Here is a 16869-nt window from a genome sequence, read left to right as displayed (position 1 = left end):
TCGGAAATTGCAGCACGCCTGCATCGTCCCTGTAGATGATAAGGCGTCCTTGGCCAGGCCGTCAACATGTATGTTTCCCACTACACCGACGTGCGACAGCATCCACTGGAATTTCACGGTGAAGCCTTTATGCGTGAGCCACTTTAGTAGAACTAGGGATCGCTGACGGGTTGGACGCACTTTTATCGAAAGTTTCGACACAGTTTTGATGCCATTTCGATGTCGGAAAGCTTTCGCTCTTCCCTCAACTTTCTTTAGAAAGGAATAAAGATTTCTTTCCCTTTTGTTTCTCAAAAAAACTGCTGATTATTACTGCTTACTTAAAAATTTGCTAGCCTTTTTGAAAAATACAGCAAGCCCTCGTAAAAGAGTAATCTGAGTTGAGGAACAAAACCAAAATCAAGAAAGTAAGAAATAGGGCATAATTTTCCAAGAACAGGTGTGATTTGCCTTTTTGCGTCATTCAGAATGCTTCCTCAAAGCGGTGCGTCTTACGAAGAATTCACGAATGAAGGCAACATGTGGCAGTACTGAAACTAAAAAAAGCCCTTCTCTCCTTTTTTTTTTTCCCACATCATTTTGGTTTATATGGCAGTTAAAAAGCATCGTGCTTTAATTAGTAATGTTTTGGAAACGTGCAGTCTCTTTTTCTTACGCATAATGAAAACTACTAAGTTTTACGGTTTTCAAAATTTGAAGATAATTGTATCCCTTTGTTGCCATCATTCAGACATTTACTTAGTGATCCTCATTTGTACACAACCTGCTGAGAAATTATTCGGATTCAAGAAGGAAAAATCTAGGGGAGTTAAAAATAAAAGGAAGAAACATACTTTGTACTGTAGGCAAGCTGTTATCTATTGTGTATGAACATGCATGAAGTAAAACTATTAGGCGGAATGCATATTATGGAGGTACTTTGTAGAACTTGTAAGGTTTAATGAAGGTCGCCCTGGATTACCGCTTCCCTGCATGTGCCTCTGACATGGAAGACCTGCATGGTTGGCCGTTTTCTGCCTGATGAAGGTGTTTGAAGCATTCAAAGTTTCCAAACAAGCTTGTCGTAGTTATTCCAGGACCAAAAATTCTTGCACTACTAAGTCACAACAATGGGAGACCTTCAAATGTCAGTACAGCCTTGATGTTGTGCTCTGGGCAACCACAAATGGCAGCAAAGAATTCCACCAACACATCTGTGCCATCGTTTAGTGATAAAAGGTTCGACAAACAGGTCCAGCATGGCACATTTATTAACCCAATAGAAACATTGAACAGTGCTTCAAATAATATGAGTGTGATTTATCTGAGAAGCCTCTATGATCATCAAGTGTGCTTCACCTTTATTCACCACAGGCTTATCTTTTAAGCCACTTGTCCACAAGTTGTTTACCCTTGGTTCCTAGTTGGCAAAAAACGATGCTAATCAACTTTGAACTGAAATATTATTTGCCTGCTTAGTGTCAAGAATCGTTGCATTCTGGGACGGAGTTCGTCGTTCAAGTACACACCCTTGGTTACCCAGTTGCGCAATCAAGCCACTAGGGTACTCAGCAAAGAACACTTGTTACGTATACCCATTAAAATCAACGCAAGTCATGGAGAGCAGTTCCATGATTTCATCCCCACCCCGCAAGTGTGTGGCCAGTTCTTTCAGAGGCGCAGACTCGCAGAAGGCTGAAATCTGCGTTTCCAATAGAGAGTTTCTCATGCTCGCACTGAAAAGGTCAGCACTCTCACTTCTCCACCTCCCACTGCCTTAGCTCTGACATGCTCGCTCTGAGCTCGTAGACCAACTACCTGGCTATGGTCACCTCCACACGACGGACGCTGCCAGTGAAGCCCTTTTTAATCGACAAACACAACATAAACACTCCGCCTGCTCCCTTCTCGAAATAACCAACACATCTCCAGCTAAGAAAGTCGAATCACAAACCTGCAACAGTACAGCCCCAACAGCCACCCCATACACTACCACCCTGACCACACTATAGCTCCTATCCCTCTCACAATTCACCTGTGGAACTGCCGCTCCATCAATTACAGGAAATGTCAACTCGGCCTCTACATGTGTCCTACCTACCCTGACATTACCGCTCTCCCAGTTTTCAACTTCACGACTCCTTCGCTCAGTTGATATGCGGCATTCACTGTGCCCCCAGCAGAGCACACTCCTTCCAAAAAGAAACTGCGAATACCTCCGTGGACCTCCTCCCTCACCACCGATTGGCAGGCTGTATCTACAGCCCCAACGTCTGTAATCATCCACTGGATGGCCCCCTCCAAACCCTTCACGCCCTCCTATTCACGTACTGCATCTGACATCACTGACAGGCATCCCGTGCTGCTACTTGACGATTTAAACACTTCTCACCTTGCCTCAGTTGACTGAAAAAATTGCCCCCAAGCCCACAACTACGACCTACTCAACACAATGGTTCCCTTAATTGACACAAGAAACTGCCCTGATATCAGCGTAAATGTTTATTCTCTCCGTCTCTCTCCCAATGTGACTTTAAATTCTCTCGACACACCACACCTGGTTTCTACTTTGCCTCAACTGCCCTCGGGCCACTTGGCATCTGCGACAATGAAACCGGTTTATGAGTGCGGCAAGAGGTCTACAAGCCCCAGCAATGCGAGATGTGACGACAGGATAAAACCGCATGCAAGTTCCGAACGGGCTCTGGGCAGAAGGACCACTTGTCTGAGCTCGATCAAGGGCGCAATAAAAAAAAAGCGCGCAAGATACAGGTACAGTTGATGCATGAGCCATGGATGGAACAGGTGCCCTTGAAAGCTTCTCAAAGGCTGGAGGATTGTTCAAGGGCCCTATCCTGAAGCCAGCACTAAAACAAAATGGACTGTCATGCAGGTTTATCCAGAATTTTGATGATGGGGGGCGTCAAAATCCTCCTGGGGGGTGTTGGAAGGGTGTGTAAAAATGCCCGCTCTCATTGCTTCCCGCTGTTTGAGTGGACACCGGCACTGGTGACCTTTGCGGCTCGACCCGAAGCCCACCAAGAAAACCCAGGCACTGCAGACCACTGTCGAGGGTGCAGGAGCCAATGTTCGAGGTCCACCAACAAACTGCTGCCATCACCGCTCTTGGGAAGTCACTGACATCACTGGCTGTGCACCATCAAAGGAGCCATGTTGGACTTCTCACTCTTGCCTTCACCAACTATTCTGGTGCTTCCACATACTTTGGTTTTGCGCTCTGTTAGCTTTTCACCTTTAGCCCATTTGCTGTTATCTCGCGGCTACTATCAAACATTGCCATCATCTTTCTGTCTCGCAAACTTGCTGCCATCACTTATGTTCACCACATTTTATTCGTAGATGATGTCACCCTATGGACCACCGACAATTCAAGCTGCAAACAACAGGACGCCTTCCAAACGGCCGTTAACACCACTGCACACTGTCACCAAACACAGCCTCACCTGTGTACCCTTAAAGGAGCCATGAAGAGAAAATACAACTTCGTTTAATTTGAAAGAACTAGGATTCAGTATCTCACTCAGTTCCATTACAGCCACAAAAGATGTTTTTTTTAACGAAAAAAAGCAAGAAGTGTTTAAAAACTTTCAAATTGCGCGCCACAGTGACGTGTTATGAGCAAGAATGACGTCATACGGGCCAACAATAAAACGTGATTTTCAGTGCGTTAACGGCACGTTAGCATTCAAGTGATGCATTCAAATGGAACTAGAGGCCCCATTACAGACGTCCATACATGTGTCGTCGTGACAGGTCAGTTAGGCGGCCGCCAATCGCACAAACAAGGTTCCGTGACGTCATAAAAAAGTTGCGGGAAATTGGCTAGGGGTCGCGACTGCTTCACACGTTTTCTTTAATATATCCGTTATTTGTTCAAAGATTGCGATGATATTGGTATCATTGTTATCGGGACTAAGCAGTCTTTCTAATAAACACAACTTGTATTTTGTCTTCATGGCTCCTTTAAATCAGCACTGCTGTCTCTCAGGGCACAAACTCAGAGCCGACCCCTCTTTTCCTCCTGCCCTTCAGTACCACCTCATTATCCCAGAGGTATCAACTCTGCTTGTTTGGCGCACCCTTCCACCCCGGTGGGTCAGGTGTCAGATGGATCAGCTGTTTCTCCATGTCCGTTTGGCCATTATGACGCTCGTCCATCTTGCGCGCCACATCTGCTCGCACTGGCATGAATTCCAATATGATACTTGAAAACTTGTGCAAGCCCTCCTGATCAGTTGCCTTACCTATGCTGCTCCCTATGTCTCTCATCAGCCAATTGAGCACTCGAAGTTGGATACCCTCATCCGAAAAACTTACACAGTCACCCTTGATCTGCCACTGTTAAAATCTACCAAACGCTTTCTCCACCTGTGTATCCACAATACCCTCTTGGAGCTCATGGAGGTGCAATGTGCAGCCCAACTAGAAAACTTTACGCTCATTCCAGCTGAGCGCATTGTACCCTAGCTACGGCCAGGGATACCCTTCCCCCACCGAAGAATGACCTCCTCAATCTCTTACTGACATTTCTTCACCAACAAATCCAGGCCTCTCCAATTCCCAAACATGCGCGCCCCACTCACAACCACATCAACACACTCTGTGGAGCCGATTCTCACTCTCGCCAGACAGGTGTGGCTCACCGGCCCTCCTCCCCACCCCATGGCAGTTGCCTATTCCTTGGGCTCTCTACTTGCGGCCACATCCTACCAGCAAGTCTCCACCTCCATGAAAGCAGCTCTTGCCACATCCTGTGCTGCAACCACAGCCGGCACTCTTGCTATTCATACCGACTGCCAACATGCCTGGCATCTATACCGACCCGGTATCGCTCCTGCACCTGCCTTTTGGATTCTGCAAGCCCTTACCATCTTCACTCCTCACCCGTCCGCGTACCGGCCATTCGGGACTGGTAGGGAACAAGATAGCCTACGCTACCGCCTGAAACCACACTAGACTCTTCCCTAGGACTCCAACCCCGCTCCCACCCCCCCACTTTTCACATAACCACCACCCCAATTTCGCAATAAGCCGCTCTTGCCAACATTTCCTCCACCCGTCTTTAACCAATCACGAAACTTCCACCTGGGGTGCCTTTACATTTCCTATATGAATGCCATCCCCACACACCTCTACCCGACCTTTTATTCTCAGATGCGTACACTGCGACATCTCGCCAATGACATACCACCTAGTATACAGCTGTACATGCCGACTTTTCGGAGGAAAAACTCAGCAAACCAAAAGAAAAGTGACACCTAAAAATGCATTTTTGGGCAATTTTTCGGTCCCAAAGACCCATGTGCCCCTGTTAAGCCACCCCTGTGAAGAACACTTCACTGCAAGTGTACGTGCAACAAGGCAGGGCCAACTTTACGGAGGAGGACACGCTGCAGCTGAATACAAACTGAACCGCACCCTGACCAGGGAGCAACAGACAATACTCAGGCGCATCCAGGCGGGGTCACTAGCCCACCCCGTCCTGTTGCATACATTTTACCCTGAACACGAGGGGGACCGCTGCCCATTCTGTAAAACAAACAGCGGCACGCTCGCGCACATACTGGCGGAGTGCACTAAACTAAAGGCCCCTATACCCCCCCACCCTCCCTCCACCCCCCCTACCCCACTCCACGAGCGATGGGAGACCTTGCGGTCCAGCCCCGCCCTGCCGACCCAGCTCGCGCTGACGGCCAGGGGCCAGGAGCTGCTGGCCCAATACGGTTCCCGCGACCTGGGAACCGCTCCGTCTGGCGTCTGAACACGCCTAGAGCTCAAATAAAGTTACTACTACTACTACTACTACTGAAGGCAAGTACTGTAACAGCAGTTGAACCCGAACACTTGGCACAGCCCTGCAAATGGAACATTGTGCTATTTCACCGCTTCTTTCCAGCCGATCCTTTCAAGAGAATGGTTCTGCCTTTCCTCCACACCAGAATATTGGCTTCGGCAGCTGTTCCCACAGAAACCTTGATTGTAGGGTTTAACGCGCCGATGCAATGCAGGCGATGAGGCGTGCCGTAGTGGAGGGCTCCGGATTAATTTTGACCACCTGGGGATCTTTAACGTGCGTCAAAATCTCGTACACACGGGCGTTTTTGCTTTTCGCCTCCATCAGAAAAGCGGCCGCCGCGGCCGGGAATCGAACCCGCGACCTCGTGCTCAGCAGCGCAACGCCTTAGCCACTGAGCCACCGCGGCGGGTGTTCCCACAGAAACCAATCTTGTGCAAGAACACACATCACCACACCTCACCCCAGCTGCACTTCCCTTTGTAAAAGGAGTACGGCACTAAACAGGCCAAGACGAAGGTAGACACAAACGATATACTGTATGGGAACCTGTATATGTAGTTTGTGTCCACCTTTGCCCTCGTCTGTTCAGTGCCTTGTTTTTTTTACTGCAGAAATGAACCAACTGGCTCAGCAACTTCTGTCAACTTGCATTTTTAAAATTTTCGTGAAAACTGCAAGCGATTAGATCTTCATCATTGCTGCCTGCCTGGGAAGTGGCCCACTCATGACAGCGTGCAGCCTTCTTCGAAGAAGAGACGCGAGACGGTGCATCGAAAACGTTTATTAGCGCGAACAATCAGTCGGTGCCACCCCCGTACCTACTGGGGGAATGGGTTGGCCAGCTGGGTGACCCTCGGGTACCGGATCACTCCCCCTCCCCCTCCCCCTCCCCCCCTGTTGTTGTTCCCACTGCCACTGCCCTGCGCCTGGTCCAGCTGGTCCTGCGCCCACAGCAGCAGGCGCAGCAGGCCCGCCAGCTGAGGGCGGCTCGAGGGTGGGGTCGAGGAGGAGAGGGGCCCCCCTCCCCCCCGGTGGTCGTCCTGGAGCAGGGCGGCGTTGACCTCGGAGGCGACCTTCTGCCGCTGCGAGGGGTGCAGCAGGTCCCCGAAGGGGCTCGTCTGGGGCTCCTCAAAGGCCAGCAGCGCGAGGGTGCGCTCCAGCTCGCCCAGCACCTGCGGCAAAGTTCATTCGGTTAAAGCGCAGCTTGCTACGCCGCACAGATGGCATCGCTTGTCCGAGTAAAATGCACTGCAGGAAAGCCAACTTCACACACCGAGTTTCACAGAACGATGATGATGATGATAAGCAAACGCGCATCAAGCGCCTCGGGAGAAAAACGCTTCCTGTGGTCAAAATCGAACCTGGCTACCTCGCATTATGAAGCGAACATCTACCCAAGCAGTTCAAATTTTGGACTTTGACTTTGACTCGGGTTGCCTGAGAGAAAGTTTCACGTTTTAACTATCGTCCTTTAAAAAACGGGCTTTGATTTTTATTTGCATTGATGTACAGCGCCCTCACGGGCATTACTGTAGGAGGGAGAATGAACAATGGAGCACAATACACATGAGAAAAATAATTCTTGTGGAGAGAACGCTGCAAACGGAACAACAAATTGTCAGTTCACATTATCAGAAACAAGCTATTGCATCGCGAATGGAAAATGAAAACAACAACAGAAAGGGAAAAGTGCTGCTGATTAAACAAGGCAGGAAAAAAAAAACAATAAGAAATACGATATGCATCCAGAACGTACGGTAAGGATTATTTCAACAAAATATTGTGAAATTTCTAACAAATGATGAGGAAGGCACATAGAAGGTTTCTTTTGTGAATCCATTCCTCTTATGTGTGCAGCAGCAAAATGGGAAGGCCATCTTCAGCGTTTATTTGCACCCTTCAAGAGAGACGAGAAGCCATGCACGGTGTTCCAACAGCGCCACCCTACTGAAGCATTCCGTATATATGGAATTAGTGGAGTATAGATTCATACCCTACAGAGAAAATATTTCCAGAAACACGGAAATCAGATGATCTCTTATACAATAAAAACGTTTCGCACATCATCCTTTGTTTCCTTCCCCCCCCCAAGGGAGAAATCAGATTTCATATCCTTTCCATATACAGGAATTCGTATGGCTGATGATGTGGTGTTTCCGACACCATTACACAGAAAAAAACGTTTCTAAAAAAATTCCCTCGGTTTTTTGTCAGTTCAGGCAAGAACTTGTATTCCCATATTTCCGTATATACGGAACGTCTCGGTGCGCTGCAGCGTTCCAAACTCGAGCGTGCAACTGCCCCGATCGCCTTCGTTATCGGCACTTCTGTCATCGTCATCATCGGTGAATGACCAGTGTGCGCCCCAGCAGCCACCTGTGGGTTCTCCTCGCCGCACTCGCTGAGGTGGTCCTGGGCGTAGGCCAGGGCCTCCTCGGTGCGCCCCTCCCGGATCAGCTCGATGAGGTGCTGCTGCCGCAGGTGGAACAGCAGGCACCGGTCATTGTCCAGCAGCTCGGGGCGGAGGCTGTTCAGCAGGGCCACCGCCTCCAGCACCCGGCCCTGGCATGCGAGGAAGGGAAGGAGGGAGGGCTCTCAGTCTCTCTCTCTCTCTCTCAACACAATGGGATTATCTGGGCTCTCCTCTGTGGCAGCGTACACCACGGTAAATTTCTTGTTGAAGTGAAAGCTTTCTTAGTCGGACCAATGGCATCCTGTAAAAAACCATAGACTGGTTGGTTGACTGAAAAGCTCCGATAGGATCTCTGGACACACATACACAGTGTGTGCGTGAAACCGGGCTTCCACTGTGTCAAAACGGGCACCCAAAAATGGAGAAAAAGGAACGCTTGTAGATGAGACGACAGTACACGCATCTATCATGAGAAACTGGAGTACAATAGTATACCTCCGTCTCGGAGAACGCAAATCGGTATACATTTAGATCAATTGGGGATGCGTTCACTAAGTGCGCGAACAATCGTCGCATGCGTGCATTCTTCTTTTATGATTTGGGTCTTTGAAGGCTTGATGATCGATCGGACGCACTTTCCTTGGACTGGACGAAGCTTTCGCACTTCTCTCAACTTTCTGTAGGGAAACAACGGTAAAGTTTATATCCAGCGGTTTTTTTACGCGTCGAAGCTACACCTGTGCCATGAGGCACATCATAGTGGAACACTTTGGAACACTTTTTACCACCTTGGAACCTTCAAAGGGACACTTAGGTAATTTGTAAACATTGTGAGATTACTAGTGCAGATTGACGACTGGAGTTCCTAGGCCGCGTTTCGATCACTCTGGGTGTGTGCAGGTGGATTTATTTAGCAGCAAAATCAATTCTGAAGTGCTTTCCTCCTTTCTGCACCCTCCTGGCCGATTTCCTATGACGTTTCCTGCGATGCGTACTCGCTCAGATTGGCTCGACTGCGTTCACTGCACGGCTCCCCAACCACAGCACCCACAAAATCAGTCGGCGAGCCACCGGCAGGTCACAGTAATTTGATCACACAGTGAAATCTGAGCCCTGGCAATACTTGTGCAGCGGAAGAACGTGGTGTTACTTTGTTAGTTTGTAGACTGAATTTAAGCTTAGTAAAGTCAAAGTCAAAATAACTCCACATTAGCACATATGCGATATGTGTAAAGGCATCACGATGCTTCCCTGACCTCACTGGAGTTGTAAGCTGCATATGGCTGTGCGACTGGTAGGCTAGTAGAAAATCAAAGGCCAATTAATTCTTTAATTACGGTGCAATTGGCCATTGGACATGGAGTTCCGATGACTTCACACCTCCCGTGAAAACTCAAAACAGTGCCTTGCAGACAACTATCGCAATCTGGCGTATGTACTATTGGCAACCATTTCTTCAGTTTTTGTTTCGTTTGTTTACATTTCGAAAGCGGAGGCCGAGTTGAGAGCGCAATTTGTACCGAAGGTAGCTAGGTCCGAGTTGGGTGGAAGTGGTGTACACTTCAGGCCGCACTCTGCAAAGGCCGTCTACAGTAACTGAGACTTCGGCAGTTGCTGGCGCTGATTTTCCTGACCCAAGCAGTAGTGATGACTCCAGCAACGATGTGGGATCATCAGATATTAGTTCCGATCAAGTGTCGCAAGGACACGCCTCCTTTCCGCCCCTGCATCCTGTACAACACCAGCCGGAAAGGATGGAGAAGAGAAGGTATTGCAAGATGTGCTACAAAAAACAAAGGCGCAAAGCAAAACGAACGTCTTCTGCTCCACTCGCAATATTTACCTTTGCTTTCTGCTGGCGTGTTACGGCTTCGCTAAGTAGCACAGCCATGCTAGATTGACGGGCCTTCGAAAATACTGAACATGGCGTACAGGATTGATGTATATATTGAATGATAGCTAAGCAACATAGGAACAACTTGTGTATCTCACATTTCCTCAAATAATTTTCTGGCTTAGTACACTCACCTATTTCTATTGTGTTTATTTATACCTTCGTGTGCAATTTTTTTGTTTATTTGACAACTAAGCTCTGGATAATTGTACCTCTCACAAAACTGCTACTCTGCATTTGAAAGGGCAAACTATAAGCTACAATTTCTTGTTTAACAATGCTCAATGTGTCCACTTGCTCAAGAGAAATTTTTTTTGTGTAAACATTTTTCCGCCATAACGAAAGAGTTAAGGCAGGAGAAGAGTCAGCAAAGTAATATAAGGAATTAAGATAAACCAAAGCCGTCACCGTACAGCATAAAACTAAGGTACGTGTAGCACCTTTTTGCAGGGTAAACAAGCAGCAGACCGGTCCGCGGCCCGACCACGCATTTGCGATCACTTCTGCTGCCTGAAGGAATGCATTCCCCGGTGATCAGACATTTGTGGGGACTAGGGGGAAGCTACTGCGCAAACGTTATTCAAAAAAATTCTCAGCTTAGCAGCTCGGAGTGCTGCAATCCAGCAGATAAACTGCAATGCACTTGACGGGGCAGGCATATCGAACGCGTACGTGTTATTTGTGTGCGGTTCTGCGTGTTCCAGTAGCTTAGTTAGGTATAAAGTAGGACGCGAGGAGCACCTCACTGCGCGTCTTCGAATTCGGGTGGACGGGGTTCCTTATCCCAAAATTCGGCCAGCCGGACAGTGCCACTCACCTCCTGAAGGCAGTCGCGGATGCGGATGCGCTCGTCGAGGGAGTCCAGCGGCACGGGTGGCACAACGTTGGCCTCCAGCCGGAACTTGTCAGCGGCCTCTTTGAATCCCTCCGTGACCAAGTAGTCCATGACCAGGCGGTTCAGGTCACCCCGCTGGAGGTGCGTCGCATCCAGGCGCTCCAGCCACTCGGCACGGCTTGGCTCCTCCGCGCCGCCACCGGACGACGCCTTGTCACTCGACCCTGCGTACGCACCACCAATGAGAGCGCCGAAGTGGATTCTGGTTTGTGCATGGCACGCTAAGCAGACATCCACAAGACATCCACAAGACATCTACAAGACATCTTTGGTACGTAGCGCACACAACAGGGACAAGAAAGGAAGACACGGGCTGAAAGAAACAAAGTGTATGCTAAGTGCCAAACATGAATCAATTCCACATAGGCCGGCTCACTGTGATCTATAAGACGTGTAAATAGATCACCAAACATCGACACAATTCCAACAGCGCACCCATTTTGCAAGCAGCAGGACTAATGGTCTACTGAGGCGTCGACCAAGACAGCAGCCCAACCGTATAAATTTGGATACACCCGTCATGAACCAAAAAGACACACACTGTCTCAAGAAATGACAGTGAAAGTTTTGCAAAAACATAAATCGCAACAAAATTTTGTGCAAGCCCACGGATTAAACAGGAACGATTACAATAGCGGTGTTCTTACCATTTAGGGGACAATCTTATGTGGAAAAGTGGCACTTGCATTCCTTTTTTTTTTTTTGCAGTAAGCTTTTGCCCTGCTTCAATTTTACCGACGACAGTTCCCAAAACCAAATGCATTTATTTTTTAAAGGGTAACACCTGCAGTCGCTGCCACAGTTAAAAAAAACAAAAAAAATCAATCACGAGCCACAGTTATCTTCCCTGGAACAAAAGCATGACACGTTTACTGCATCCATAATTTGTTTTACAGAGTCTACTTTAGCACAAAGGGTACAATTATTTTTCTTGAGCTGAATTAACATTAAAAACTGGCTGACAACCTATGCAAAAAACGCGTACCGAGACTTCCAGTGCCACTTACTTTTATGTGTACGTAGGCATGCATGCATGTGTGCACGCACACACATTTTTATTTATATGTATGGTCAATACACAACTCTCAAAAGTTGCCATGGAGCGAGGTTATGATTGGTGTGTCACTGACTTGTCACTTGAAAAAGTTGGGCGTCACTGCAACGTTGTCGCTTTCTGTAACCATTTAAAGCGGCCATGCAGAGAAAATACAAGTTTGTTTTATTTGAAAGATTGGTGCTTTATTGTGCCCCCAGCACTTGTCCGACAGCAATAGATGCTTTATTCACCGGGAAATTGATTAAATTTAAGTTAAAATTCTGATTCTCAAGCCAAATCACATGGTTCGTGATGTCTGCAATGATGTAACAAGAACCAGTCTTCAAGCGAACATTAGAGCGCTGTTTACTCTGCAGTGGACTGTGGAACACCGTTTTTACTGTTAGTCCTTCTAGATGGCGCCACCATACCGCTCAGGGCCGCTGTCCACCCTTGCCTTGTTTCTGACCATATTTGCACCTGGCTTGTTTCTGTTATGGTAGGTAGTAACTGTTTCGTGAAACATGGGGTGTGCTCGAGAAACAGGGTCACGTAAGACTATGTCACTTGCGCCAATTGGTGAGTTTCGTCCGAGACAACTCCAAAGCGCCAGACTGCTGTACAGCTATAACATGCATAGTGTGCACAGTACCAACAACAGTAACGCACTGGTACTTCAATGTTTACGTAGGCTGTAGGTTTGGGCGAGTTGGTAATCCATGCTGCACTTCACTTGCGCAAAAAGAAAGACAGACTGAAGTGAGACGACAAAATATGTCTGGCTTCAGTCTTTGTCCTTTTTTTTTTGCACAAGTGAGGTACAATGCGTTTACGTGTCCTTTTGTAACTTTCATTGTTTACCGCACCATTCTCACTGCTGTAAAATGAATATGCATTACATTTAAGAGGAAATAGCTTGTTCAGCAAGCTTATAAGCCCTGCCTAACTTGCGCATGCTTTTGCTGGCCTCAGCCGTGCATATTGCATCATAGATTGTAGTGCGGGAAATGAGCTAGTGATCTGCATGGCCATTTCCTTTTTTTTTTCTCATAATGTAGCTTATCTGAGCAAAGTGCACGTTAAAAGTTGCGTCAGTATGATTCTAACGAAGCAATCTTTCGCATCAACCAAACTTGTGTTTTGTCTGCTTGGCCCCTTTAACCCTTTTAGCCCTGATTTTTTCTACTTCAAGGAAAACATTCTTTTCCGTGTGTTTCCTTCAATTTCCGGGTCCCGTAAGCCAACAAACAAAAAAATAGAGGGGATAGTGCAAGTATTAACCAAATTTTTGTTGAGACAATTAATTAGTACATCTGGCAATTAACAATTTTATGTTGAGCAGAAACATATTTTCTGCATGTTTTCCTAAACTTTGTGACCACGTGAGTTTACAAACAAGAAACACGCTTCATAGTGCTTGTATTTGTAGATTTACAAACTTCGGAACAAAACTAAGACCTCTGGTCTTTTTAGACAGAATATTGTAATTCTGTCTTCACCAGAGTTTTTCTGCTTTGTAGTGTCCAGCTCCAGTAAAATGCAACAGTGATGTCGATTGCAACAGGCATCATTAAAAAACATTCCCCTGAAAACTAGCAGTTTTGGTTTCGTTATGTATGCGCTAGAGGAACTTGATGGCGTCAATTGATACCACCAGGGCCTAAAGGGCTAAAGGAGGTTACACCAAGGACAAGGGGCAGCCGTTGCCCCTTGCTTCCATTCAAAGTTGGCCTGACACGGCAAAAGGCTGAGGAAAGGACGCTGACAACACACGTCCTCCTCTCCCCCTCTTCAGCCAAGTGCTTCCCTCTCCTCCTATTGTGCAAAGTGGGTACACAGCAGGCAAAGTCACGCAACTGAATCACGTGTTCCAGAGCTCTGCACCCAGAGAGTCTGAGAACACAGGTATATCCGCAGTGCTCAAAGTTGCACAGTAAAAACCGAAATTCCAGGAAGGTGACGCCATAAAAAGGGAAGGGCAGAACACCAGCAGGGTTTCGCTAAAATACACGTAACACACAAAAAGTGTTGTAGAGACCCCTGAGCGGAAATCACTATTTAGTGTGTGAGCCTTCTTTCCATGTGATTGTGTCTGCACACACAGACCTCTACGTATGTTCACCTTGCAGGCCCTAGTAAAGTCTGTTATTGTTTAAATACCCCGTATTGTGCAAGTACACCTATCGAGTGCATCACATAAGACCAATTCTAGTAACGTTGCATCAGACGTGGACAAATGGGTAGACAGACAGGTTCCTGGGAGAGAGCTTCCTACGAATGCATACGCATTAAAAGATTGTCAGGAACTAATCCTGCACATCCCAGTGCTTCTTGTAGAAGTAGGCTTACCGTGTCACATTGTAAGAACCAACATCCCCGTTCTTCTGAAAGCCCTTCTACCTGCTTGATGAGATCAACACAAGAGTCCCACCCAATTTCCTAAAACCCGTTAGTCGCAGCCAGAACACTTAAGCTACCTTTGGCCATTTGTTGCTGTAGTATCAGGGTTTTTGGATCCCAGCATTTCAGTGGTCTACCACCAGGGGGATGTGACCAGGCTACAAATGGCGACACTATCTTGAATAAAATTTCCCCTTTAACGAGCGTACGTCATCTCTCTGCCGCACCCTTCGGGTCCGTCGCCGTCGCGACACTATAGTTGCACGACACTCCACACCGTGGATTGCAGAATAATGATGGAATTGTGCTGAGTCCACGCCAGTCGTCACAGGCGAAGCAACGGACAATGTCACTGTGGCTGCCGCTGGTCACCAAGTTGGTGTGACAGCAATGAGAGAAGTGATGCTGTGCTTCTCAAAAACAAGCCATGCCCTCCTGGACAACTATTTCTTCATTTGTGATTTTTTTTCCTGACTATTCTGTTATATTCAGATTTCTTTTTTCTTGTCTCAATCTCTTTCTCTTATTATTTTTTTCGCCCGCAAACAAACCAGGTCACAGCCTAATCATTACAGGCAGCTCCTTGGCCAATCCCCCGTGTGGGTATGCGCCACGATTCAAGGGTCCAACCAACCAACCAACCCTGCCACCAGAGCTGAAAAGCTGACATTTCACAGCCCTTACGCAGCTTTAGAATGTTGTGTTTAGGTTATTACTCAATTTTTCACCTAAAAATCTGCAACCGCATACATTTTCTGAAGACTCCTAAAAGCGTCCAACCATAGCCTCCTCTGTACTTGAGAGTATATGCTCGACACCCAGGATTTGACGGTTATTCGGTGGCACCACAATCGCAGGCTCTACTGTATTCCCAGATGGAGCACTCAAAGTTCGTCTTCCAACCTCGCTGCTTCTGGCAACTGATGACACAAACTAACATGGTGGCAGCCTAAAGTTGTTCGTGCTCTTCTAAGCAAAGGGCAGCAGCAACAGCACAACAGCAATCACAACAGCGGTTGCTAACAAAATACGCTTTTCATGTAAGCGAAAAAAATCTGCCATTTTTCCACAGAACGTTTCGACAGCGTGCCTCAACAACGATCAACCCACACTTGTGTGGGTGGTCCCAACTATGATACGAAAGAGAATCGCAGGCTAAGGAAAACAAGTGTTTCTTGATAAGCCGCTAATAGCCAAGATTTAGTTAAATATGGCTTGGTTGTGTTCTCAAACCAAATCGTAAACGTCGATTGTGAAGAATAGCCACAGCTGTCCTTTTCACCGTACTCACATTTATCTTCACAGGATAGGCCCCAATGTTTGTTTTCGTTGAACAATACCAACCAAAAGGCCGCTCGTTCCCTGCCATTCCTTGCTTGGCCATTGCTGGCTATCGTTTGACTCGGGCGCGTATTTATCGTCAAACTTCGGCTCGCGCGGACAAATCTGTGTCAAGCGTCAAAAGAATATGATGATAAACACGCAGCCTGCTGCGGCCAGCGCGCCTTGATAATTCATTGGCGGCGCAAGATTGTGAGATACGTACCAAAATGACGTTTTTTGACAGCAGAAATAAACGCAATGGACTTTTTTGACCGAGCTGCTCAACTTGGCGGAGCAAGATGCGACCAACGAACGCGGTCAACTGGAACACGCAAAAGCTATCGACCCCTTATCAATTGATACGAATACCTATCCATGTGCGGGAGGCTTCCGCACTCGATTTTTCAGCCTCCAAGACGACAAACGAGTGCTTTTATCAGCTAGACGCTCAGCAGACGCTTGGGAGACGTTTCGTAAACGCCTGCTAGCTTGCGAACGCATCGTTGCTTCAATTGCTTTCACAGTTCTCAGTGGAATGGGCTGTGGTGCGCAGTGCAACGTCCGGAACCACGAATCGCAAGCTCATCGCGCCACAAACGAAGCGAGTACCAGCCGCGTTTTTCGAGACGCAACACACAAAATTCAGTTTGTCGAAAAATGTTTCGGACTCACTCGATTTGCTCACTGACGTCGCACTTTGACTCATGGTCGCGGCTGGCTCGACAGCTGCGGGGCGTCGAAAGCAAGCACTCGGTCGGTGCGGCGACTCAACCAACACGTAGTCGTTCTGCCATGAACTACAGCTTGCGGGAGGCACAAAGCTACAACACGGCGACGGTCAGAGGCACAAGCGTCCGAAAAGACACACCAACATCGTAACCGCACAAACTACTCAGAGGAGTTCCCGTAGCCCGTAGCGCCCGTCCCACAATTCCGCGCTTCTCGGCCGTCGCGAAAGCAAGATGGCGGTTTCGGTGTGGAACCCCGACGTGTTTCGAGAAAGTTTTGTCGAAGCTTGATGGTCACCAAGCTCCCTAGCCTCGTTTCGACCATGGCCAACGAAAAGTAAGCCGGCAGATCTGTCCGCATCCTCCTTTAGCAGCCACCTGCC

General features: G+C 47.7%; 2 protein-coding genes across 3 annotated transcripts in view; one reads left to right on the top strand and one right to left on the bottom strand.

The window, feature by feature from the left end:
• Window positions 1-6560: 6560 nt before the first annotated feature.
• On the bottom strand, window positions 6561-16630 carry LOC144162302 (glucose-induced degradation protein 8 homolog). Its single transcript, XM_077692778.1, has 4 exons — window positions 16431-16630; window positions 10922-11163; window positions 8174-8359; window positions 6561-6969 (listed from the first exon to the last, which is right to left on the bottom strand). Exons 1-4 carry the CDS (start codon window positions 16462-16464, stop codon window positions 6616-6618), a joined length of 816 nt encoding a protein of 271 aa, XP_077548904.1. The 5' UTR covers window positions 16465-16630; the 3' UTR covers window positions 6561-6615.
• An 84-nt stretch (window positions 16631-16714) lies between these two features.
• Window positions 16715-16869, top strand: part of Rhogap93b (MyTH4 and RhoGAP_KIAA1688 domain-containing protein RhoGAP93B) — a 39807-nt gene continuing 39652 nt past the window's right edge. For both annotated transcript variants that reach the window (XM_077692775.1, XM_077692774.1), the window contains exon 1: window positions 16715-16823. In XM_077692775.1, the coding sequence (XP_077548901.1) occupies window positions 16777-16823 (47 nt within the window). In that variant the 5' untranslated portion in view covers window positions 16715-16776. The remainder of the gene's footprint in view (window positions 16824-16869) is intronic.

Source organism: Haemaphysalis longicornis, unplaced genomic scaffold (genome assembly GCF_048455015.1).
Source record: "Haemaphysalis longicornis isolate Haplotype H1 unplaced genomic scaffold, Haemaphysalis longicornis Haplotype H1 scaffold_12, whole genome shotgun sequence".
Lineage (NCBI taxonomy): Eukaryota > Metazoa > Arthropoda > Arachnida > Ixodida > Ixodidae > Haemaphysalis > Haemaphysalis longicornis.
The sequence above is the reverse complement of the archived record's forward strand: the minus strand, read 5'-3'. Positions and strand labels throughout refer to the sequence as shown.